The sequence below is a fragment of the Podarcis muralis genome, chromosome 7, assembly GCF_964188315.1.
Source record: "Podarcis muralis chromosome 7, rPodMur119.hap1.1, whole genome shotgun sequence".
NCBI lineage: Eukaryota > Metazoa > Chordata > Lepidosauria > Squamata > Lacertidae > Podarcis > Podarcis muralis.
Window position 1 is genome coordinate 40,047,524 of NC_135661.1, and position 27,129 is coordinate 40,074,652.

Consider the following 27,129-nt stretch of genomic DNA (forward strand, 5'->3'; position numbering starts at 1 on the left):
CTTTTCTTTCACAAAATGGTGGCACTTTCCTTCCAGGATCCTTTCTGACAAATATCGATATTTAAAACCCTATAACAAAACCTAGGACGAAAAAGTGCATGATAGCCTCCAACACTTCGTGTCCTGCAGAAAGAGTATGTTAGATCATCTGTCGTTGCCTGCGCTTTTCAAAATGTTTGCTTAAGGATTGCCATAAACCACACACTATTGAACGGAGGATGCAATTTAAGTTGATTTAGACCAGGTCTTATCTGCCACCATATAATCATGATTCAGGGCATAGACTCATAGGGCACAAGGCAGAGAGAGAGAGAGAGGCAGAGCATGCAATAAAGACTAGGTCATTTTTACCTTCCAACCTTCTGATAGTGGTGGGGGAGGGAACAGCGGGAAAGTTAGGTAATGATTTGTCATCCTCAAGCCTGCCGTAGTTGTCAACCCTACCGTGCTGGAGATCCTCGCTGTGATTGACAGCAGGGTCGTGGGGGCCTCACTTGTCTCTGTTGACAGTAATAATGCGGATTTGTCAAAGCCTAATGGACATGGAGATGCCAGATTACGCTGAGTCCCTCGACTCCTCATACACTATGTTGGAGTTCGAAAACCTGAGGGTGCTGCCCACAAACTCATCAGGTGAGTGAGGAGATACCTTCCGTTGCCTCTCCAATCGGCCTCTGCTACCTTTGTTCAAATGTTGTCCTCTTCGGTGGACAAGAAGGAATGGGGTCGAAGGGTGGAGGGTGTCGCATTTGTGTGGGTGAACTCTTGGACTTCTGCATTGGGACGGGTCTTATGCTGCGGCCTTGAATTATATTGCCGATAAGGGACTTAGATTGAAAAGCTTGTTGTATTGTGATTGAGAAAACGGATTTCTAATCAATGGAAATCTCTTGGAAAAGGTGTATTCCACACCTCACACACCTTGCTATGACATCACAATGTTGCAAAATACTTAGCCAACAGCAAAGACTATTGTTTATTAAGCCTGGAAAAATCTACTTTCTGAATATTATGCTGATGATGCATTTATCAAATAAATGGCATTTTATACCACTGTCCACTTTGTTTGGCAAGATGTACCATTGATAAATGAGATGGTGGGGAGAGATTACATTTAAAAATATATATGAAATAGCTTGGCCTTCTTCTTCTTCCTCTCCTTCTCCTCCTTCCAAATCACTCTCATCCGAAGCTGATTTCTGGGGCACAGGGAGAGAGGTCATCAGAGTTTTGTTGGTCATGTTCATTGTGAATGTTCACAGAACTTGCATATATTTAGAATCTCATGTCATCTTGGTTCTGATTGTAGCTCTTGGATTTCATGACCATTTGGACTTACTCTTTACACACGTTTCCCCCATCTACCAGCTGAGGAAAACATAACATTTTACATATCTGATGAAGTACAACATTTCATTTTCCAGAGGAGGAGCTGTGTTTGTCTGTTGTAGCAAACGCAACAGAGAACCCTGTGCTACCTTAAAGATGAACACATTAATGATTGGATAAGCTTTTGCGGACTACAGTCAACTCCATCAGTCCATAAAACCTCACACCATTATAAATGAGTTAGTATTTGAGGGGAGAAATGGCATTTCAAGCATCTGATAAAATGAGCTCGAGTCTTGTGCTACAAGATTTCTCTTAGTCTTTAAGGTGAAACACAGGTGCCTCCCTGTTCTTCTTAAACAATATGGTGACACCTTTCTGTGACTTTGACACAGAAGGCTTGTGGGTAGCCAGAAAGCTTGAGCTGATGTTTCCTTCAAATATGTCCCACCCCCCCCCCTTATAACCTGTGGCTCAAGTGTCACTGACTGGACAGGACATCATTCCTAGGAGTACTTCTTGTGGTTCCCCATGCCCCTGAATTTGGGCCAGCCTCTGCTGTGGTAGGCAGCCTTTAGTGTGGTAGGCCCTGCCCTGTGGAACTCCTTGCCAGTAGAAGTTCAGAAAGAACTGTCCCTCCCTCCCTTCAGACATCTTCTGAAAACTGTTTAATTTAGAAAGGGCTTTGCAACCTGATTTTTCTTTTAACTGATCAATATCTATTGTTATTCATTGTTTTATTAATGTTTTTAATGATGTGTTATGGATCTTTGATTGGTTTTATCTCTATAGCTCCACCTTGCTATATATTTAGAAAAGTTAGGATTCATAAATAAATTATATCTATACAATAGTGTAGAAACAACACGCTAGCTTTTCTGAAAGGTGAAGGCTGTTTCAAGTTGGCATTGTGGTATTTGCCTACTTGTTAATAAGTAAACCAACATAGTCAGGAACTTGCTGTTTTGAAATGAGCATGTTTGTCTTGGGTAAGCATCCTCATCAAAAATTTGTCCAAACAGCTTAAAAAAGAAAACACCCCCCTCCCTACAAGCTAGCCAAAACCTTGAGACTGCGACATATCCCATTAGTAAAATGATCCAAATGTAAGAGGTCTATCCAAGAGCTTTCACAAAGCTCTTACAATAGACAAACAGCCATCTTTTTAATGGTGTTTAGGGAAAATTAGGGGAGGTGTTTGCTCAAATTATGGAATTAGCAACTGGTTTAGAAGAAAGGAAAGGCTTTGTCTTGTATTGTGTTCTCAGTCTCATTCTTATCCTGGGCTTTGGAGCTTTCACTCGTGTTCCTGCCCACCCCCCTCCACCAAACAAAAAGGAACTTTGATAAAGTGATACTTCTCTGTTGCAATGGGGAAGGGGGAATATATTGATCCCTGAAAGAAAGTTCACATTGAAACAAAATTAAGACTCTCAAAATGGTGGTACATCACTGAAGGGAGAGGAGATAGTTTTGCTGGCACTGCTCCTGCTTATTCTCTAAAGGGTGGTATGCCAGGAAAACCCTGAGGCTGGCTTTAGAGATGAAGAATAAAATTAAATCGAAATGTCTTTTAAAGCATACAAAGATGGTGTTGACATGAGGTGGTGGTGGTAAGCTGCACTGCTTATCACCAGAGATATCACGAGCACTCTCTTGAGTAAGGTGTTCATGACATTGACGCAAGCACACCTAATAGGACTCTGCAGGTTTACTGGCTGAAAAACTGAGCTCCCCTCCCCTCCACCAATTGCAATTTATTGCAGCTTGAGCACCAGGGAAATGGGATATCCTTGAAGCAGAAACACTTTGTAGAAGGAAAACTTGGCGGATCTCATCTTGCACGATAAACAAGCAACATTTGCGCACTTGTTTCTTGAAAAGCTAATCATTGGGTAGGTGTCAGGGGTTCAGGAGCAGAGGCAAGGGCAAGGAAGGAAACAGAGAGCGAAGGGGAGGAGGCAGAAGAAAGGATGAGCGATGACGACGACCCGAGATCTCCGAGTCTCTCCAGTGAGTCGGAGGATTCACAGAAAGGAGCACCAGTGGCCAAGGCAAGGGGGGAGTTTAGGGGGGCACCCCAGGGAGATAGAGCCAGAGGGGAATCAGAGGAGAGCAGTTGGAGATCGGGTCCAGCGTCACCGCCAGAGAACAGGGAAGAGGAAAGGAGCCAGGGGGCAAGCGCTGGCAGCTCACAGCAGGAGGGAGGGCACGAGTCAGGGGTGGCCACACCTCCATCTGGGAGCGAAGAGACGGTTAGACGGAAGGTGGAAGGTTGGGCGCGCGCGCCAAGTTCAAATGCACAGGAAGGAGGCGCAGTAGGCAGCCCGGAAAGAGAGCCGGGTCCTAAAGCCCGGCGCAAGGAGACAGGAGAGTCCGGGGGGTCAGCGTCCGAAGAATCCCGGAAGGAAGAGACCCAGGGGGGCAGAGGGACCCAGAGAAGAACAGTCAGGCGGAAAAGGTGGAGCAGGGCTAGGATATTAAGTTGGTGTACGAGGGGCGGAGATTCAGACGGAGCTTCGCCGATCTAGCTACTAGACGTAGGGTTGCACGCAGCAGCTTGAGAATGGAAACTGTAACTCAATAAAGACTTTTACTTAATGACCGTTGGCTAGCGTGATCCTCTGTGAGCTAGGATCTTGAAGCAACCCTGACAGGTAGGGTTTTAGATATGCCCCGTTGAATCATCTTATTTTGTCGAAGCCAATGCCCTTTCCAATGCAGATTTAAGAGTCAAAAGAATTTCAGAATTAAAATCCAGCGATGAAACCTTCTGACTTTCTTAATTTTGTAGTGATTTCCTGTAACCTCCAAGAACCCCACTGGATTTCAGTGGCCTTTCGGTAGCCTTCCCAGTTGTTAAGATGGTTCACTTCTGACATGAAATTGGGGAAGAGCTCTATGGTAGAGCATCTGCCTTACATGCAGATGGTCCCTGAAAAGTATATGTGATGTGCAAACAATGCTAGTGGGGTTTCAAGAAGCACTGTGAAAGTTGAGATACATTGTTAAAATAGAAATAGAAGTGGGAGAGAAGTCTAATGGCAATATAAATAGAAGAAATGCGTAATTGAGAGGCAAATATGGATGATTGTCAGAGAAGCTGAAGGAAGTCCAAACAGAGTCAAATTTGTGGAAATTTTGATATAATTGTATATTTGTGTTGAAAAATTAATAAAAATTATTAAAAGAAATATACATGCAGATGGTCCCAGGTAACATTCCAGCATCTCCAGGCAGGCCTGGGGAAAGCTCTTGCCTGAAACCCTGGAAAGTCATCATCAGTTAGTGTAGCCCAGGGTTTCCCAAACTTGGCCCTCCAGCTGTTTTGGACTACAGTTCCCATCATCCCTGACCACTGGTCCTGCTAGCTAGGGATGATGGGAGTTGTAGTCCAAAAGCATCTGGATACCCAAGTTTAGGAAACCCTGGTGTATACAATACTGAGCTGGATCGACCAATAGTCACTAGGTATAAGACAACTTCCTATGTTCCCATGTGAAGCCGGCATAAATTGGCCTTACAAAGAACACCTATGTGGTCACTTGGCCCCATTGCTACTCACTTCCAGGTGGACGACAAAGACAGTTTCATTTCAGTGGCATTTTTTTTTAAGACTGCCTTGGGAAGGGGATTTTATGCTGACACTGTCTTTGTAATAATTTTAGCTTGTTTTATCTGGTATGATTGAAATTGTTCTTGCTTCATTTATTACTATGCATTGATTTTTGATTTTTTAAAATGGAAAATCATCTTGAATACTTAGTGGGAAAGTGGGATATAAATTGTGGCAATAAAAGAAAGAAATATACATCTCTTTTCAGTAGATTTTAGAATTTTGAAGATTCACCAGAAGTGGATTGAACCAGAACAAGATGTATGGTTGTAATCTAGAATAATTTATGATCCTGTTTCTCACCCCCCCTCACTTTTCTTTCCTTTTCAAACCAACTCTTACAAACTTGAGAAATATTCTCCATGAGGCTACATCTGTTTAGTTTTCTCTTAGGTACCATTTTAGCTGTCCTGGTCTTCCTAACTTACATTGTTTATGCTGGACGAATACCTGCCCCATAATACAATTCCTCATATTGTTGTTTCAATATCTGGCTGATGTATCTCATTAATTGGAATTGCTATGACAACTGGCTTGGAAAAGGAACTTCTCTTATGAAAACGTTTCGTTGTTTGCCCTAATACTTTCCCCCATCCTAGAAGTTCAGCATGACCCTTTTCAAAAATGTCACAGCTGCAATCTGGTCCATGGGTGGTGGCCAGGATGACCAAGTCAAACAAAGTAAGCTTATTATAGAGTAACATACCAAGAAGGCAATAGACTATATATCTGGATTCATGGAGAAGTGCACAGGGCATTGGGAGTAAAAATGGCTCTGTTCTTGAGGTGTGGCAGAACAGGCCAGATAACATCTCAATGCCATTTCAATAAGCCTCACCCCACTCGTTGGCAAGGAAATACCCATAATAAAATACATTGTGACATTGAGTAAGTTGATATCACATTATCAAGTGCCACATAACGTTCGTTCTGCACTTGTAAGGAATCATAAGAACGTTAGAAGAGCCTTCTGGATCAGATCAAAACTCCATCTAGTCCAGCCCTCTGTTTTCACAGTGGGCACCAGATGCCCTTTTGGGAAGCCTGTGAGCTGAACTTGGTGCACCTGCACTCTCTCCACCTGTGATTGTAAGCAATGGGCAACAGCACCTACTCTTTGGAACGCCCTGCCCATTGATATTAGGCAGGTTGCCTTCACTGTATGGTTCGAAACTTTTTTTGTTTCACCAAGCTTGCAAAGGCATGCCATTTTAACATGTAATTTTTAGCAGGTAGTATGGCTGATTTTATTTGCATTTTGAGACTTTGTGCGTGTCAGCTTGATTTTAATGCTTGCTTTCATCAATATTTTAAATGAATAGTTGTTATTGTTCTTTGTAAACCCCTTGAAGGTTTTCTGTCCAGTTAGCAGGATATACATTTTGTTCCATAAGAAGTACAGAAGAAGAAAACAGGGAGAAACTTGACACACAAGTTGCAATTCCACTGCTAGCTCTGTGGAATTAAAATAATAATTGAGATTCCAAGATGAAAACTAGGACTGATCCATTGTTGTATAGAGAAGCTCTAGGCTGCTCTGAGTGACTTACAATTATAAAAGCATGCATGATACAAAATTTAAAAGACATCAGATGGATGAAATGGCATCCATTGACTAAATCCTGCAAAAACAAAAAAGGGCAAAATCTTACACACACCCCACTACTAAAAGAAGAACACCAATACAGCCTAAGGTATTGTCATTCCCAAGTGACCCCAGTTAACAGGCAACTAGTTGACTGAAGAGTAACATCTTTGCTTGCACCAAGAAGTTGAGAATGATGGCGCCAGGCACATCTCTCTACGCACACACATAATGAAAACACACAATGAAATAATTTCACCAGAACATCAAAATAAATTAAAGTGTACAATAAAACAAGCCCATTGAAACAACACAACAATTTTAATAGTTCCCCCCACAATTAGAGCAGGAATTTCAACTTAGCCAATTAGGGGAATGCTTGTCTAAACAAGTTTGTCTTCAAGAGCCGGAGGAATGCCAGTACTGATGGGGCATCTCAGATTTCAGCAGTGAGATCATTTTACTACACTGGTTTCACCAGCGAAAAAGCCTGCCTTCGTGTTATCACAAGCTGATAGCCATCAGACCATGGTGACATTAACCAGGTTCCATTTATTGACCGTAATGCCCTTACTGGCCAATAGAGTGAAATAAAGTAGAGGGTTTTTTTAGGGCTTTATAAGTAAGAACATGGCCCAGAGTTGTTTAGGGATTTATAAGTAAGAAGGAGTAACAAAGAAATAATTAAGTCTATCTTGTTGAGTGCTAACCATAAACTGCACGTTTTCAGGTTTAAATGTCAGCCTTTTGTTCTGCATGCACTGTATATATTGAAGATCAACAATGTGCTACGCACTTCCTCCACACATGATGCGGTTGTGAGGATACATTTTCTACCCCAAGACATTGCCATAAATTCCCAAACTGCACACAGTGCATCCATCACAGCCAGAATGTTTGTGGAACTTGGACGGAGTAGATTATTTTTCTGCCAGAGAATTCTCACCACAAATATATCTCAGAGCCACTCCCAGGAATTATTTTCCTGCCCCAGAACAAGGCCATTTATTGTATTTAAATTAGGGTATGTTTAGAGGAGATCTAGAACCCAAGTTCCATTAAGAACAGTTTAAAGAAATTTTTTTTAGCCTGGAGAAGATTATGGAGAGACATCATAGTGATCTTCACATCTCTGAGGACTGTCGCATGGAAGATGGACAATACCTGGGCCACATCCACACCATACATTTAAAGCACTATGATACCACTTCAAAAGTCCTGGCTGCAATTTCTAGAGTTCTCTATGAAGAGTGATTGATTGTTAGACCACTCTGGAAACTAGCTCTGCAAGGCGAAACAAGGGATCTCCTAACAATTCTCAGCACCTTTAACAAACAACAGCTCCCACAATTCTTTGGGGGAAGACACAACTGTTTAAAGTGGTATCATAGTGCTTTAAATGTATGGTATGAATGTGGCCATATATTGCCTGCTTTCTTCCCACCCACCACCTGCTTTTGAAAAGCACTTCATCCCCCCTCCTTTTGACATCATCATAGCATCACTAATATTATTTCACTCACTGAAAGAATCAGCCAGCCTTTTCTTTCCAAGCAAAGACATTGAGGAGTATTTATGGCCAAATAAAATGTCATCATCATATATCCCAAGCTAACATTTACTTAGCTGAGTTAAACTAAATGACAGGTGGCAAGCATCAACAAAGGATTCCATTTTCTTAAAGGTTTCAGAAGGCAGAATTGGAGAGATGGCCCTGTGACACAAAATATTAATGCCAATGATGCTTACCTTGGTTGGGCACCTTTGTGGGATGGCGTCAGGATCCAGCAAGCACTCTGGTGGCGAGGCACTTTCCTGAGCCTGGGTGAACCCACAGGAGAGGAGAGTGCTGTTGTGTTCAGGCCTTGCTTGCAGCTTTCCCAGGGGCATCTGGTTGGCCACTGTGAAAACAGGATGCTGGACTAAATGCATCATTGCCAGTGTGGTGTAGTGGTAAAGAGCAGTAGACTCATAATCTGGTGAACCGGGTTTGATTCCCCGCTCCTCCACATGCAGCTGCTGGGTGACCTTGGGCTAGTCACACTTCTGTGAAGTCTCTTAGCCTCATTCACTTCACAGAGTGTTTGGGAGGAAGGGAAAGGAGGTTGTGAGCCGCTTTGAGACTCCTTAGGGTAGTGATAAAGCAGGATATCAAATACAAACTCTTCTTCTCTTCATCATTGGCCTGGTCCAGCAGAACTCTTCTTATGCTATCTTCCCAAACACCTGAATGGCTAAACAAGGGAGGGACTTTTCAGTGCTCACACCTGAATTGTGGGATTAGCTTCCAGAGATACCCACCCAACTCCATCACAGTTGAGCTTTAGGCATCTGATTCAGAGAGCAGAGGAGTCAGTAGATGACCAGCCTGTTCACTGCTGGATGGCTTGGCTGCTTTACTGATGCTGTGGTCTCTTATAATGCTATGTTGTGTTTTAATTCTCTTGGTTTTATGACCACAAGCCACCTTGGCGATTGCAAATATGAGAACGTCGGGTATGGCTTATGGCTGTGCACAGCTCATCCTCCTTCCATCCAGCCTGTGGTCTCAATTTGGGTGGGCAATCAGGTTACATCCCCCACCCCACCCAGCCACCTACCCCAGATCCAGCCCCAAATTAGTTTAGGGGTGGGACTAATGTTTATTTCCCCCCTTAAAACCTAATTAAACATACAGGTGGGGGATGTTGCAACTCCCCACTAACTGAGAATAGGAGGGTTGAACCTGGAGGGGGCGCTGTTTCACAAGAGGCTTTCCTGCAGGCAAGCCACTTGGGAAGGAACACCCTGAATCCGTTGTTGCACAGAGACACCAATCATGTGAGGTGCTGCTTCAGAGATGGCGCATCAGGCAGGAAGGAGAATCATGCAGCACTGGGCCCCTATCTTATCTTGGGAAGATGCAGCTGGTGGTCAGATAGGCCTTGGCCTCTTAGTGGAGGTTTCCTGTCCACCACCTGCCTCTCATTGCTGCCTGATGCCAAGTTGGTTGCGTGTTTTTTAATGTGAAATGGCAGCTGCCTGGATTGAGAAAGCAGCATTGGTAAAATAAGGTGGTCTGTGAGGGCAGTAACTGGAAGATCCCTGTGCAAGACAAGAAAATAGAAGTCCGTTGGGATACTTCCATGTGTGCACAGTCTTGTTGCACCATCTTTTGCACGTGGCCTTGCACAACATTTCAGGATACTTGCTCACAGAAGATGCATTGCACATCATCACACAATGTTTTTCTGGTGGCTCTTGCACAACAGTTAAATTGAACAGCACCGCTGCCAGAAATTTGTCCTCTACTGCATCTTTGGATCCAACTCTAAATAAATAATGCTTCCCCTCTCCCCAAAAGATTGTCAACTGATCCTGGGTAGGCTGCTAATTTATTTCTCTGCTCTCTTGTGTGGTGTAGCTTGAACCACCTGAATCAATAGCTTTTTAATGATCAAGAATCTGTTTTGTTTTGTTTACCTTTTCAAGACCTATAAGGCACCATCTCTCGGCTTGGTCGTGGCTTGTAGCATCATATCCCAGGACTGCATAGACCAGGCATAGGCAAACTCGGCCCCCTTTTTGGGACTACAACTCCTAACATCCCTGACCACTGGTCCTGCTAGCTAGGGATGGTGGGAGTTGTAGTCCCAAAACATCTGGAGGGCCAAGTTTGCCTATGCCTGGCATAGACTGATTTTCAGGATCCTGATTGAACTAGCTTAGGAGTGGGCAGATCTTGCTTCCATGGCCAATTTCTGGTGGGCCACCTAGAGTCAGCTAGTGGCTTTGCTAATTTAGACCACATTCATATCATAGACTTAAAGCACTGTGATAACACTTTAAATAGCCATGGCTTCCCCCAAGAATTCTGGGAACTGTAGCTTGTGAAGTGTGCTAAGCAATGTTAGGAGACTCCTCTGTTCCCCCTACAAACAATGATGCCCATAGTTCCTTCTGAAGAGTGATAGATTGGTATATTTTTGAATTGTAGCTCAGGATGGGTAAAATGTGAGTCTCCTAATAATTCTCAGCACCCTTAACAAATTCTACAGCTCCCAGAATTCTTTGGGGGAAACCATGACTGGTTAAAGTGGAATCACAGTGCTTTAAATGTATGCTGTGAATGTTGACTCATTTAACACGCAGCAGTGAGCAACGCAAATTTGGATTTTAAAAATAAGGCAAGACCCAATACTCTATGGATTGGGTTGGTTTTGTTCCTATCCAGAGCTGGTCCAAGAGGAAATATAGAGCTTACCTCCCCACCCATTCTCTATATAAAAGCCAACCAGATTGGTGGTTGCACCTAACTTAGACATAGGTGGTGAGAAACGATCCTCCACTCCACTAGAGGGCAGTAGATTAGTTTATAAGTTGCTAGGCAGACCCAGCTGTAGCCATACCTCTTACCTATGGTCACCTGTGGCAGCTGCCTCCCTCTGCCTCACAGTAGGACTGGCATCCCCAGGATACCCACTTTATTGACCACTGGTGAACTCCTTTTTTGCAGATGCCATTGTTTCAGAGTCAGGGAGTGGCGGCCTGCTGGCGAATGGGATCAGCTCAATGTGTGCCATCTGTGGAGACCGTGCTACTGGGAAGCATTATGGAGCTTCCAGCTGTGATGGCTGCAAAGGGTTCTTCAGAAGGAGCGTCCGTAAGAATCACGTCTACTCGTGCAGGTAGATCTATAGTTTTGTAGGTCATCCTTTGACACTGACCGGCTTTTCCATAAGCTTTGAACATTGTCACTGGCTTGAAGTTGAAGACGAATGACAATTTGGAATTTTCTCTAGTTTGCACTGCCTGAAACAATATGTGAACCATCCTTTGAAATTCACACGTTTCCTAATTTTGCAGTGGAGTTCTCCATCCAAGTAATTTGTACAAAAATGTACATACTAGGATAAAGTTGGCATATAAGGGCATGTTTTCATGAAAATAACACACGACAATGCATTATATTTGGGGAAATTGCGTGCAAAAACAAGCACATTTAATCAAAACTGGATAGCTCAGTTGTTTAGAGTATGGTGCTGGTAACAGCAAGGTTGCAGGTTTGATCCCCATAAGGGACAGGTGTATATTTCTGCATTGCAGGGGGTTGGATGAGATGATCCTTGAGGTCCCTTTCAACTCTGATTCTATGGTCAGGAGAAGTTTGCACCAAATTTCTAATAAATTCTCATGAGGACTGTTTTACCTAAAATTCATAAATTGCTACAGTAGCTTGAAAAAATGAATTTAAGCGGGTGGAAATGAGAAATGGAGAAAGAGACAGAATTGCCTATCTCTGTTGGCCGTCCATGAAGCTGCCCTAACACTTAGCTGAAGCTAAGCAAGTCTGGCCAGTGGCCACCCAAAGACCACTTGTACTCCACCTTGGGCTCCATAATGGACAGATAGTGAGATATAAAATGTAAAAGAAAATAAGAGCCTAAGACATTTCATTGCCTGAGGCAAAGAACAAGATAGCTCTCAACCCAACCACACTGACAGTTGACCCTTGCTTCAACCCTGGCAAAAGGACAGCGTACAAGGCAGCAGGATTTGGGAAGGGCTGGTAGCTCATTGTATCTGCTTTGCATCCAGAAACTCCCAGGTTTAATTCCCAGTACCTCCAGGCAAGACTGGGAATGTCCACTCCTGTCTGAAACCCCAGAGAGCTGCTACCACTCAGCCTAGACAACACTGAGCTAGATGGGCCAATGGTCTGACATGGTATAAGCTTCCCCTCTTCCTCTGCTTAGCAGGGGAGTTTCCAGCCTTTAGCATTGCCCATTGCCACCTTCACCCCTGGCACCTGCCGTCAAAGGCAGCTGGCTCACTCTGCCAAATGATAGGACCGGCCCTTCATATCACCAATGATTTTTTCAGAGCTTGCCTCTTTCCCTTTCCAGATTTAGCAGGCAGTGCATAATAGACAAGGACAAGAGGAACCAGTGCCGATACTGCCGTCTGAAGAAATGTTTCCGGGCAGGAATGAAGAAGGAAGGTAAATGGTCTAAAACTATCCCCTGATCCAGAGTCCCATGTGCACTGCTGTGAGGCTAGCCTTGCATTCAGGAGCCTGCTGCTAGCGTTGGGGGAGCTGATGAGTTGTGCCAAGTTCCACATCAGCAAATTCCTTTGCAGCACCGTTAATGAGGGTGCTGAATCACAACAGATGAATTCTGAATCACAAATAGGCAGAGCTGGATCATGTGGTTTGGAGGGGGGGGGGGTTGGAAAAATTTTAGGATGTTGCCCTGACAGTGCCATCCCAAGACATTTTGCTTCCTGAAGCAGAGTTCAGATTTGTATTAGTAGTTTGATTTATTGTCTACCGTTCACTATGCAGTCTCAGGGCAGGTTTCAACCATTCAAAAATACACTAAAACCAGTTAAAGACAAATTGCAATTGCAAGAATACAATGGCCCCTGAAAATATACCTGTCTAGTGTCAAAGGCCAGAGGTGCATCTTCAGTATTTGATAAAGACAGTATAGTGAAGGTGCCAGGTGAAACAAGATGAAAAACAAGGATAGAAACCTCATCTTGTTTTAAATTTCCTAAGCTGCTTTGAGAGCATTTTGCAGAAAAAGGGGACTATTTTTAAAAATAAAATAAAATAAGTAATTAGTATATCAGCAGAGCACCAGATGTTGCAATCAGACCCTCATCATTTACATAGTATACGCATATCTAGTGAAAGTTTTGGGAAGTTACTGATTTGCTTCCTTTGCCAGAAAAGTGACCTCTACTGGGACATGTATCGATTTCCTATGGTTTTTTTATTTATTTCCGCCCCTTGTCCCACTCTGATTCACCCCCTCTGTAGCAACCCGATCATGTTTCAGGGGAAATGAAGTAAATTGTTTGGTTGGTGTTGCACTAGGAAGTCAAACAGCAAACACAGACCTGTTTGTTCAAGATTTTGAACCTGGAAGGGACATCAAAGTTTTCCATCACTCAATTGCAGAATGCTCAGCAAAATTCAGATATAGCAAGGCTCCTGATAGGAAATACCCAGAGATTTTCTACATCCTAAATTCTGGTCCAAAACACCAAGAAGGCATTGAGTTTGTAAAGGCAGAGTCAAAACTTGCTCTGTGATCATGCTGTATTTCCAGTGATGCAGTTTCAGTAAGCCTTTGTGTCTGTCCAGCCTTTGAGATAGGCTACTGGCTTCAGCTTAGAGATGGAGGAGAAACTCAATTTAGTTTGCATTTATGGGCAAACCTTCCTAATTCACATTTTCCGTAATAATACACTATCTGAAATGCAGTCATCCTTCAAAATTCACACATCTTTGAACTTTGCAATCTACCATATTTTTCACTCTATAAGATGCTCCAGACCACAAGACGCACCTAGTTTTTGGAGGAGGAAACAAAGAAAAAAAAATCCTGAATCCCAGAAGCCAGAACAGCAAGAGGGATCGCTGCGCAGTGAAAGCAGCAATCCCTCTTGCTGTTCTGGCTTCTGGGATAGCTGCACAGCCTGCATTCACTCCATAAGACGCACACACATTTCCCCTTACTTCTCTAGTTAAGTAACAAATAGAACAAATAGAAAAATGCACATATAGAGGCAAAGTGTTCACAGAAATGCATATATAAATGAAAACTGCATATAAAAATGCATTATATAAGGGAAAATCGCCTTGCAAATATATGTACATTAGGGAAAGCTGCATACAAAGGTGTGCACATTAGGAGGAATTCACACTAAAATGCTGCTGAATTTTCACAAGGAAAATGTGGAGAACTCAACCTAATTCTGGGAAACAGAAAAACTGAAATTCACAGGTTTGCCCATCCCTGTCTCAGCCTTAATGTTTCCATTCATCAGAAATGCATTGCAATGCACTCACCACCTAATAATGACTTACTTTTACAGTAGGTAAAATATTAACTGGATAAGTTTCTTCCAAGGAACCTCCTGCGATAATGCCAAAATCATCTTGAGAACGTCATGCTTTAGGCTGGGGGGTTGTTATCTGCCTTGAAGGGAAAACAGAAAAATATACACCATAAACCACACAAAAGATAAACAAGGAACCGCTTTGCTCTCCAAAGGGTGTGATTATGATAGGAGCATTAATGCAACTCACTTCAATTGGATCATGTCTTCATTTGTGCTTTAAACAGTATGTGACACACCTGTTTTTTATCTCTTGCGTGGATGACCTTTTGGCCTCACTTTGTCATAAAATAATTCTTCTTTCTGTTCTCAGGGTATATATGCCTAGCTTATGCATCCATATACCTAAGTGGGACCCACAAAAGCTTTCAACACAAAAATGTGTTTGTTAGCCTTTAGGGTACTGTGGGACAACACTGAGTCAGACCACTGGCCCATCCAGCTCAGTATTGTTGACACTTAATTTATATCCTGGGCTTAGCGTAAATGAAAACAGATGCAACTTAAACCACACAATGAATATCAACAGCGGCACTGAAAACAAACCACACAGAGAGACAAAAATACAACGCCCACCCTCAGAAGGCACTGCCACAACAGCTAGTTGGTGGCCAAGGACTGTTGGAACAAAAAAAATATCTTTGCCTGCTGGGAAAAGGAAAGCAGAGGGGGGCGCCATTCTAGCTTCCCATGGGAGGGAGGTCTACAATCTGGGAGCAGCCAGCAAGAAGGCCCTGTCTTGTGCGCTTACCAGATATGCCTGTCATGGTAGCAGAGAAACACCTCCCCAGAATATCTCAAAGCCCAGGCAGGCTCTCATAAGGGAGAGCCCGTCCTTCAGAAAGGAATATGAATTCAAAGGGTGTGAACATTTGCAAATGATTCTAACCACGTCCCCACCAGAACACTTGCCTATGGGTTCTTCCTACCTGGCCTGACCAGTTCCCAAGATTCTTAGCATCTGCATTTGGCGCAAGTCCAGTAAGAAATGTAAACTTCGGAAATTACAGTGCAAGTCAGCCCTCTTGCTTATTGACAATTGGTTGTGTGGTCATTGGAGGGGATGCCTGCCTGACACGGTTGCTTCGTCTCTCTTGCAAAGCTGTACAGAATGAGCGTGACAGAATCAGCATCCGCCGGAGCAGTTACGAAGACAACGGAGCCCTGTCAATCACCATTCTGACCCAAGCAGAGGCGATGGCGCATCAGGTAGGAGGGGAACCTCCCCCCCCCCATTTCTTCTTACATCTTGTGGTCATTGGGAGTCTTCTTATCCTGAGGTCCTTAACCACACGGAAACCTGGCAATAGGGTATACAGTGGTACCTCGGGTTAAGTACTTAATTCGTTCTGGAGGTCCGTTCTTAACCTGAAACTGTTCTTAATCTGAAGCACCACTTTGGCTAATGGGGCCTCCTGCTGCCGCTGCACCACCAGAGCACTATTTCTGTTCTCATCCTGAAGCAAAGTTCTTAACCTGAAGCACGATTTCTGGGTTAGTGGAGTCTGTAACCTGAAGCGTATGTAACCTGAAGTGTATGTAACCTGAGGTACCACTGTAATCTTCTGCTGCACGTGAGGCAGCACAATGTGGTTCAGGTCACATCTAAAGGTGAACCTACCTAGTTCGTACTTTCCAAAACAATATGTGAATTGAAACACAGCCATCTTTTGAAATTTGTGTATCTCCATATTTGCAGTGCAATTGTCAAGCCAAGCAATGGGTTCAAAAATACTAGGGTGAAATGTGCAATAAAATGTGTATATAAGCAAACAACAACAAAAGGAGCAAAAGTGCATTGTGTTAAGGAGAATTGCATATATGCTCTAAAATGAATTTTCGTGAGAACTAGTTGTTGGGGAAGTGTGGATGACTGAACTTAAGGCAGTCAAAATGAGAAACCAAAATGGACAAATTCATCCACCCCCAAACAACAGGCTAGTTTAGGAGGCCAAGGCAGGACAGATACTGTACATGGCTATGAACTCTTCAGCCTCCCTGAACGCTCACATTTCCTGAAATCCCCAACATCCTCAGCTGGGCTTTCCCATTAGCCCCAGTAGGTGGGGAAGCTTCTGACTGTATGTTTGGAATTTGTTTATCATTTTTTGGCTGTAACATCCAGACCATTTTCCTCCTATCCTTTTCTTTATTCTTTTTCATTGCCCAACCACTCCCTACCACATGGAGGATCTTATCCAACAATGAAATCTGGAGAACTCTTAAGCTTGCCACATTTTGGCTACTTTTTGTTTGGTCCTAAAATAAAGGTATTAGCTAACTGTGTACTATGGAGTTAGTTTCTCTCTCTCTTTATGAAGAAATTCTAAAGTGCCCCAAACAGGAATCAATAAATAAAATGCAAGCCTCTTGCACTGAAGGACTACAGATTTCCAGAACCTGGAGGGTGAGTTTGGGCAAAAGGCAAATTCATAATGTCAACGTACGTTGTTGATAGAATAGTTGTGATCTATTGCCACCTTCTGGACAAAAGGGTAACTTTCCATTTGGAAACGATAGACTCATCTATACGATGGTGTGTTATATGGAGGGGTGAAGGAGTGGGAAAATGGGGAAGAAGGAGATGTAGGCTTGCCTAGTTAAAGGGTGCCTTATCTTTTCTCTTATAGTATTCGGCTCTCCGTCCTGTGCACAGTGCCGATATTGCCATGAAGAAGATTGCAACCATCAATGATGTGTGTGAGTCGATGAAGCAGCAGCTCCTGGTCCTCGTTGAGTGGGCAAAATACATCCCAGCATTCTGTGAGCTTCCCCTGGATGACCAGGTGAAAAAAGCAACATGTGGCTTCTGCAACCTGGATTCTTTGAACGTTATGCTTTCCTTCTGCAGACCTGCAATGTGCAAAGGAGAAACTTCCTAACTCAAAAATCTGTACATTTGTTCGTTTCACAACAGTTATGGATTGATTTAGTGATTTGAGAGAGAGAGAATAGAAAACCTGGGTGTAAAAGATTAGCATTTTTCAAGCTAACACATGTACTGTATGGCAAATGTTGCACAGAGCTTCAGATATCAATGAGCTGGATGGGTAGGATGCCATGGAATGTTAGCGAACATTGCACTTGCTCAAAGAACAGATGTTTTCTGCTTCTGAGAGGGGAGTGGAAATTGTCAGTTTGGCTGAGATGAAAGCTTCGCACAGACCCTAGAGACAGGAGTGGCTTTTGGGGGTTGGTCTAAGAAGAAGTCTCAGTCCAAGAGAGAAGTAACCCCCATAAGCAAGGTAACCATAAACAGGGTAGAATGGACTGAGAAAAAGGTACATGAAGGGAAGGTGTTGATGGAAGAGAAGGGAACTTGGGTAATTGGACAGATGAGGTGACAAACTGGGGCAACAGGAGGCTCTGAAGAGACCTCACAGCACTTAAGGAGGTGGGGAAGAACATAAGAAGAGCCTGCTGGATCAGGCGAATGGCAGTGAGGGTTGTAGGTAGGCAGCATTGAAGGAACCCTAGGGAGGCAATGAGCATGAAGAAGCTGTAGGGAGGTTACCAGGGAACGGATTTCACATATTAGATGTAACAATCCTAGCTGCTACTCCAGTTTAGCAGGCTGGGGAAAAAGCATCAGGTTTGGATGGTCACTTCTACATTACCAAAACATATATGTTAACTTTGGTATGTTTTAAAGTATGGTTGTGATTTTTTTCCTCAGTTTTATTGTTTTCTTTTTTGTAAATTGCTTTGAGGGCTTTTTTTTTTTACATTTGTGTATACATTTTATGAAATGCACACACACAGGAAATGCACCATTTGTAAAGGAGACAAAAGGAGAGGACAGGTCTGCATACAATTTGCAAATGCTCATTAATGAGGCCAGGGAAAGACTGGCGCTGCAGCAAAAAGGCTGCTGAACACGCCCCCTCCACGGCACCTGGTTGGGTGGCCACCGGGGGGGCGTGAGCGCCAGCCCGGTGAGCTGGAGGCAGAGGCGACACCCCCTGCTGGGCGGTGCTCGGGCTCCCGCCCACAACCACTCCCCTCTCTTTCAGGGAGGAGAGTCTTTCCTATCTATAGAGGCGCATTGAAAGATAATGGCTATAATTCACACAGACGTTACTGTGACCAGTGTGGAGAAGACTGTGACCAGATGACCCATTTGCCTAGTGCTCATTGTCAAGTCTCACCTGCTCTCCCTCCTTAGGGTCCTTTATTTTTAAACCAGGCTTAGGCCAGACAGCCCTTCAAACAGAGGCCACCTTCAAACAGGGGACTTACCTCTGTAGAGTTGGACACATGGCCACCCTAGCCAGGCCTTCACACTCCTCTCATTTTTGTGGCTTTGGGGCTTCAGTCCTAGTTAATTTAAAACAAGAGTTCTCCCATATATCCCAATGGGTAACTCTCTGGTATTATGCCCATTTAATTAACAATGATCTTAAACCTATGGTTTGTATTTGGATTTAAGATTCCCTCCCCTCCCCCCCCCCCAGTACCAGTAAGGGGAAGAAAGTATAGAAGCTGTAGGTAGGAAGGAAGGAAATTTATGGCAGCACCAGACATAAGGATGCTGGCTGATTTATTTCATGTTTTGATCACTTCACCAGAACTAGGATCTGATCAAGATCCATTGTTGACATGCATCGGTAAAGCAGACTACAGTTTACAGTTTAGTCAGTATGAAATTGTTCTTTCTTCTCTCTCTCTCTCTCTCTCTCTCTCTCTCTCTCTCTCTCTCTCTCTCTCTTTCTTTCTCTCGGGATTCACAGGTTGCCTTGCTAAGAGCCCATGCTGGTGAGCACTTACTGCTGGGAGCTGCAAAGCGTTCTATACCATACACGGATTTTCTATTACTAGGTAAAAATACCCATGCACTATAACTCACCTCATTGTCTGGTTTCCACAGAGTAACCAGATCTCTGTACTCTCTCCATGTTTTCAAAACCACAGTGGTTCATTATTATATTTTTGGTGTTATAGAATAAGACAACTGGAAAGATTACCCCCAAAGACCATATTGTCCAACTCCCTCTAGTAAGGTGAAAGGTAAAGGTAAAGGACCCCTGGACGGTTAAGTCCAGTCAAAGGCAACTATGGGGGTTTGGCGCTCATCTCGCTTTCAGGCTGAGGAAGCCAGCATTTGTCCACAGACAGCTTTCCGGGTCATGTGGCCAGCATGACTAAACCGCTTCTGTCGCAACAGAACACCATGATGGAAACCAAAGCGCACAGGAACACTGTTTACCTTCCCACCACAGCGGTACCTATTTATCTACTTGCACTGACGTGCTTTCAAACTGCTATGTTGGCAGAAGCTGGGACAGAGCAATGGGAGCTCACCCCATTGTGGGGATTCGAATCGCCGACCTTCTGATCGGCAAAGCCCAAGAGGCTCAGTGGTTTAGACCACAGCGCCACCTCTAGTAAGTTAACAATAATCTATAAACACCCCACCCTAAAATGTATCACCCTAACACAAGAAGATCCCTGCTGGATCCTGTTTCCCACAGAAGATAAGCCAGGTGTTTCTTTAAAGCTCACATGAAACAGGGCAAGAAATTCACTCTATGCACTGCACCTAGTGGTATTCAGAGGTAGACTGTAGCTGAACATGGAGGTTCAATGATCAATAGCTGCTGATAGACCCATCCTTCACAATTTCATCTAGCCCCCTTATAAATCTACATAAGTTAGTTGCTCTTGTCACATCCTTCGGTGGCAAATCCATTTATTTATTTGGAACAATAAAACATGCATGCATATACATGCATAATTGATTGAGAATTTATGCAGTATGTGAAGAAGTACTTTCTTCTGTCTCAATTTCACCGAGCCTTTATTATGAGAGAGGGGGGAAATATCTCTCTGGTTCCCTCTCTCCACACTAAAGATAGCACATTAAACAGCTTTATAAACAGCCACCATATAATATCCCTTTTATAATCCAAATCTATACATGTCTACTCAGAAGCAAGCCCCAGGGAGTTCCATGGTACCTACTCCCTGGAAAGTGGGCATAGATTATTGCCTTAAAGTGTATCCTATACATCCATTGTCTACTCAGAAGTAAGCCCCCCTGAGTTCAATGAGGCTTACTGCCAGGTAAGTATACACAGGATTGCAACCTGAAAAGCCCCGAACACTCTAGCTTGGAGATGGAGATGGGACGTCTAGATCAGTGGTTCTCAACCTGTGGGCCCCCAGGTGTTGTTGGAGTACAACTCCCATCACCCCTAGCTAGCAAGGCCAGAGCTCAGGGATGATGGGAGTTGTAGTCCAACAACACCTGGGAGCCCACAGGTTGAGAACCGCTGCTCTAGATGATGCTGAACTCCAACTCCCCCCATTGGTCATGTTGGCTGGGGCTGATGGGAGCTGTAGTCTAAGGACATCTGAAGGTCTACAGCTTCCACATCACTCTTACATCCTTTCCCCAACAGAAAAGGGGGTCCACCCTTTTCATCCTTTACCACCAGGTTTTCAGACAAGGAAACCAGAGAACTGTGCCTTAACTTTGTTTGGTGAAGAGTCCCATTTTAAATCCAAAAGCTTGTTCATTCTTACTTGTGGGGCCAATTTGTTTAAAATAATTTTGAAACAGCACATCAATATTTGCACTAAACATTGGAGAAGGCCTAGAGAGCTCAGTGGTAGAACATCTGCTTTCCATGTAGAAGGCTCCAGGTTCAATCTTTGGCATCTCCAGATAGGGCTGGGAGACAATACTGAGCAATACTGAGACAATACTGAGCAAGATGGCCAAGGATCTGGTGTATAGCAGCATCCTATGTTCCTCTTTGCATCAAGGTAAGATGCTTTTTCTCCTCCCTCCCTCCCTTTTCAGGAAATGACTTCATCATCCCAATGCACTGTCCAGAGCTTGAAATTGCCCGTGTAGCTACCAGAATTCTGGATGAGCTGGTGAAGCCCTTGCGAGAAATTCAGATTGATGAGAATGAATACGCTTGCCTGAAGGCCATTGTGTTCTTTGACCCAGGTGAGGTCCTCTCATGTGCTACTGACTGTCACAAAATCCATTAATCATCAGAGGATGATGCAGATTTCAGCAGCAAGACTTCACTGCATATCTCTGCCCATCCACTATGCTTCAGGTTCCTTCCTGGACCATTCATTGATATGGTACCCCCTTCACCATTTCTTCAGAACCCTCCCACAAACATCACTTTTCTTCAAGGCCTTTTGCTGAACCCCTTAATCCTCTAGGTATACTGGAAGAATTCAGTTTTGGTGAATCTGAAAAGTGAACTGACCTGATCTACACATTCAGGATTAATGTGTGGATCGGAATGCAATTTTCTTTTGGATTTTGCACTTCTCTGAATATTACAACATGCTTCTTGACTTGTGCGATTTAGCAATTTGTATTATAGGAGAAAAGAGTGTTTAGAAATGCATAGGTTGAAACAAAATATATTTATAAAACAGCTATTTTTCAATAATTTAAATACAAATCTTCATGCAGATTTCTTAGAAAACAGCAACAACATATGCAATAAGAGGATAATTTATTCATTTTTTAAAAGTATACCCTGAGTTTCACTATCTCAGTCCCCAACGGTCTTACAAAATAGAAACATATGATATACAACATTTGAAACATAAATTACGGTAAATGCCAGAGATTTAAACATCAGTGCAGCAGAGTCCTCCTGGCATAAAACAGTTTCAACCAGGTGTCTGAAATTTAACAGGAGTGGTACAGGTTAATGTGGAAATGGGTTGGAACAAGCTATGAGCATATGTGAAATTAACATGGGGCATCTTTATCCCATAACCAAGCCTAAGTCCAACCAATGGTATTTGCCCTTATCCATCCCTTGCACCTCTTGTCTCTCCTTCACCTTCTTCAGTTGTCTTCACCACATGTCCATTTCCTGGGGTGGGGAATTCCACAAACTGGGCTTCACTAGGGAGAATGTTCTTTCATGCACTGTTGCGAACCACATCTCAGATGGTGGCAGGGCATACAGAGAAATCTCCTCAGGTGATCTCAGAGGGTATTGTGCGTATCCTAGTTGGAAACCCTTTAAGGCAGGGACAGGGAAATTGCTGCCCTCCAGATGTCGGGCTCCAACCCCCATCAGTCCCAGCCAGCATGGCCAATGGTCAGGGCTGATTGGGGGTGGGGTGGAGTCCAACATATGGAATACCACAAATTCCCCTGAGTCAAATTGCTGCATGCAAGCCAAACTAACCTTAGTTAGTTTCTCTCTCCCTCCCAGATTGCAAAGGCCTGAGTGAGCCTGGGAAGGTGAAAAACATGCGTTTTCAGGTACAGGTGAACTTGGAGGATTACATCAACGACCGGCAGTATGACTCGCGAGGCCGATTCAGTGACATTCTCCTCCTGCTGCCTCCTCTCCAAAGCATCACTTGGCAGATGATTGAGCAGGTTCAGTTCGTCAAGCTCTTTGGAGTGGCAAGGATCGACAGCTTGCTGCAGGAAATGCTTCTGGGAGGTAACATGGTGCTGTGTCTTTCTCAGCTGTGTGTCTTAAAACTAGAATGCAGCCCTCCAGACCTTTCTATATGGCCCTCAGAACTCTCCCTAGGCCAGTGTTTCCCAACCTTGGGCCTCCAGCTGTTTTTGGACTACAACTCCCATCATCCCTAGCTAGCAAGACCAGTGGTCAGGGATGATGGGAATTGTAGTTCAAAAACAGCTGGAGGCCCAAGGTTGGGAAACACTGCCCTAGGCCACACTCTTCACTGGCTTTGTGTCATGCCAGAAATGTTTTTGCCTTGTTCGGATGTGTCATTGAACTCTGGTGATGCCCCTTGTTTCCATGCATAGAGAACGTACAGGTGTGTGTAGACCCTAGCCTACTAGACAAAGGTAAACTTGCTGCACCCACTTTTGCCTCTTGCCCTGCCCACTGCTGGTACGTGGCCCTTGCAGAAGGAAAGGCAGCCCTTGGATTGGAAATGTTACCCTGCCTGTACCTTGAAACAAAACTAGGGGGAATGACACACTTTGGGCAAAAGCCAGGAGACAAATCCATCCGTCCATTTGGGTGTTTGCATACAAAGAGAATGGCATAATTAGAAAATGCTTTCTGAAGGCTCAGAGTGGGTCACATCAATAAAAGCAAAAGGATTGCATTAGGCTTTCCCATTAAAGGCAGAATGAACTTCAAAACAAAGAAAAATGACGCCTGTGTTTGGTATTTGGTCAATAATGACTGGCAGAATGAGACAGCTTTTCTCTCTGTTCATGCAGGGACAACTATGGATGCACCGCAGTACCAGTCAGGCCCTTCCAGCCTTAACATGGAACCTCTTCCAGGACACATTGTGCTCCCCAGCAGTATCGGATCAGTAATTCACACCATTTCAGCCTGTAGGTGTCCAATTTCCTATCTGTTTCACTTAGTTAAAACCTTTGCTTATTAAGGCTACGCAGATCTTTCCTCTGAAATATTAAATTCTGAATGTGCACATATTGGAACATTTCAGAAAGGCATGTGCTTTCTTCCAAGGAGCGAGGATAAGAAGAGGAAAATTTGGGAGCGATGCTTCAATTTCACTGCTAAAATTTAAGATGCGATATGCAATTTCCTGAAAAGGAAATTGCATACTTCAAGTGCACATTTCTTCACAGCAATGGGAGAAATTGTACACGGCAGTAATGTAATTCAATGATAGCAAAGATGCTTTGCATCCAGAAGTACTCTGGTTTGATCCTGCCACGATCCTGTCCAACCCAGAGACCTCTTTGGAGGGAAAGGTTGAGGGGATGATTACATACATAACATTTGCAGACTTAAAAAAAAAAAAAAAAAAAAGCTAGTGAATGCTACTCATATTCACTTGTATGATTCCAGTTCCTGATCTCCAATGAACATGCAAATTGCAGCAATGTCCACTCCTGCTCCCATTTCTGATGGAATTCCCCAACATCTATAGTTCTGACCCACTGGTTGAAGATTAATGCCAGGCTATTGCAAATAACACCTTTTTGTGTTTTTTCACCTCCACAGCATCTCCTGAAACATCCCTTCCTTCTCCTTCAACCAGTACAGGAAGTGAAGATTACAAGCTAGGTCCTGCCCCCAGGCCTGAAGTAGTACCTGCGACTGTTTTGCCTCAGGCGGTGATACCCAAACAGGAGATTCTATAAAGAACCACGCTGAAGAAATCAATAATTTAACCTTTCAAGTCTTAAGTCCAGTGGCAGCTAGCACTGCCAACCTCGCGGGGCCCTTTTCAGACACTGAAACAAAATGGCACCTTTCAGCAAAGACAGGAGAGAGCCCACCTGTCGGCAGTGTCCCCTTCCTATGGGTTCATGTCGTTTCCTCAGTTAGAATTGTAAGGTGTTTGGGGCAGGTGCTTCCTAATGAAGCAGCAAGGGTTCTTTGTTAATGGAGATTAAGTAGAAGATAGATGCATGTGTTCTAAGTTCTCTTGGCGACGGGTCTTCATGCTTGTGCGTGTTCATGCTTTCCATGCTCTGCCTATATACCAACAATGCCTGGAAGGCTCAAGCAGCAAGACAGACACAGACTCAGAGAGACACGTTCAAAAATTAGAAGCAAAGAGCAGGAAGCACATTGTGAATCCTAGACCTGTCTGCTGCTCTCTTCTCCTCTGGGAAGCTCCACAGTGCTCCAACAGAGAGATACTCCTTCATGGGGCTTGGCAATATTACATCTTATGAGGCCTTAATAATGTGCTGCATACTAAAGAGGGCAAGCAAGCATAAATGCATCATCAGGCCTTGTTTCCAAAGTCCCATACCCTCCCACATTTCTCCAATGAAAATAGGGACATCCTATTCCAAAATAATAATAATACTAATTTTACTATTTATACCCTGCACATCTTGACTGGGTTGCCCCAGCCACTCTTGGTGGCTTCCAACTAACAACATTCAACATTAAGAAGCTTCACTATACAGGGCTGTCTTCATGTGCCTCAGGGGTCAGATAACCCCATACTCTCCAACATTTTTCTGATGAAAATAGGAATGTCCTAAGGAAAAGCAGGACATTCCGGGATCAGATCAGGAACTGGGACAGTTCTGTAAATCTGCGACTATCCCTGGAAAATAGGAACACTTGGAGGGCATGGGATTCCAGCTGGCTCCCTGTTTCACTGCAGAACATCCACTATCTCAATCTTGTAGCACTCACTAAAGAGAGACCCACTGATATTATTATTTGTGTAATTAATAGATGTTAAGTGCTGTTTGCACTCTCCTCAGTTGGTATCTCAATGGAGGCTGGTTCATTTGGGCAAATGGGGCACTGCCCCACCACCCTCTAGCTGCCGTCTCCCAGTCCCCAGCTGCCTGCCTTCTTGCTCCAGGATGTGGCGACACTGGCTGTCAGCTTCCAACTTCTCAAGTCCCAGTGTTGGCCCTGTAGAACTCAGTGGGGAGGAGGATGGGGACAAAACTAAAATTAGTTGGCTCCACCTGTCCTTGGCTCTGTTTCTGTCTATGTGGGTCTCCCTGGCTTCCACCTTACCAGTTCCAATGGGCATCAGTCTTCACTGAAGAGCATGCTGCTCATCAAAAATTGGCAGTTTATTTTCTGTTAACACTCCCAGCTGTTGTGTGGTTCTTTTGGAACAGAATACAGGATACATAATCCAAAGAAGATTGGTTCTGCTCATATCACAGCCACTGCCAAAATTGATTCCTACATTCCCATTGCTATTCCTTTTGATCCCATAGGTGTCTGTTTATTAATGTCTGATCAGCATACTATTAGGACTTACTAATGTTTCTGAGATTTGTTATGCCGTTTCTAAAAGCCGTCAACATTTGAAAATAGGAACATGCTGTGCTTAAATAAAAAGTCATGAAGTATGTATTAATGCTTCAGTCTTTCCATTGCTTCTTGGGGACAGAAGCCTCTTCATACGCGTCAAGCTATGAGGTGCTCCTAAGAATATGTATCATGTGAAAGCCACAAACCACTGTATTGACTTGGATGGATGCATTGCCACTGCTGCCCTCATGAAGCGGGAACCACGACCAATAGCAATTATTGAAAGCCAGGGTCACCAGTGCTTTGGACCCAGTGCTTACATTTGGGATTTTGAGAAAGTGCTGTGGCACAAGTCACAAAATGGCTGCCATGGAGACATGACAGAGCATAACACAAAATGGCTGCTGTGAGGTATGTGGAAGACCACAAAATGGTACTGTCGTGCCTCTCCATCAATGGTAAACAAAGACACCTACATTAGGCACTGCCAAACTTGCTCACGGAGAAGCTCTTGGCACCTCTCCTATGTTCAGAAGGGTGTCCTGTCCTGGTACACAATGAACTGTGGACATGCTTAGGAGGACATGTTCAATGTAACAGTGCAAATAGAAACTGAGTGGAAAGAGCACTCATGGCTTGTGGATTTTTGAGGGGAGACCTTTTGTAAACAACAGGGGAAGTACTTGCAGACACACTGAAACATGTGGGCACCACCTCTGATTTAAAGCTACCTTCTGAGGATTTTGAGTTGAGAAATATCCTTTACTACATGGAGTATGTGGGGTATCAACAAATACATTCACCACCAACACCACACCGTATTTTTCCGTGTATAAAACACCCCCATGTATAAGGCGACCCTTATTTTTTTAAACCCAAAATTAAGAAATTAAGTTGCTTAGCTTTTGGGGTGGGGGTCACTTCTGCCAGTTGCTCACCTGTCTGCCTGCCCTGCCACTTGTCTGCCTGCTCACCACTACCAACAGCCCACTTGCTGCAGCCACCAATTG

The 27,129-nt window shown here is 43.9% G+C and overlaps 1 protein-coding gene across 2 annotated transcripts; it reads left to right on the top strand.

Moving 5' to 3' along the window:
• Positions 1-324: 324 nt before the first annotated feature.
• Positions 325-26,221, top strand: LOC114602177 (hepatocyte nuclear factor 4-beta-like). Of its 2 annotated transcripts, XM_028740078.2 has the most exons (10): positions 346-633; positions 11,026-11,197; positions 12,416-12,510; positions 15,523-15,629; positions 17,051-17,206; positions 19,151-19,238; positions 21,226-21,378; positions 22,625-22,861; positions 23,623-23,742; positions 24,383-26,221. In XM_028740078.2, exons 1-10 carry the CDS (start codon positions 516-518, stop codon positions 24,520-24,522), a joined length of 1,386 nt encoding a protein of 461 aa, XP_028595911.1. In that variant the 5' UTR covers positions 346-515; the 3' UTR covers positions 24,523-26,221. The 2 variants fall into 2 exon arrangements, with proteins under 2 accessions (XP_077787685.1, XP_028595911.1); XM_077931559.1 differs by lacking the exons at positions 23,623-23,742; positions 24,383-26,221 and adding an exon at positions 23,099-23,541 and having other exon boundaries at positions 325-633; positions 22,625-22,954.
• The last annotated feature ends 908 nt before the right edge of the window (positions 26,222-27,129 follow it).

Bases quoted from the DNA above. Each gene is read 5' to 3' on its own strand.
- LOC114602177 (XM_028740078.2), top strand. From the start codon at position 516: ATGCGGATTTGTCAAAGCCTAATGGACATGGAGATGCCAGATTACGCT. The intron at 11,198-12,415 runs GTAGATCTATAG...TTCCCTTTCCAG, and splicing joins AATCACGTCTACTCGTGCAG to ATTTAGCAGGCAGTGCATAA. The intron at 22,862-23,622 runs GTAACATGGTGC...CTGTTCATGCAG, and splicing joins GCAGGAAATGCTTCTGGGAG to GGACAACTATGGATGCACCG.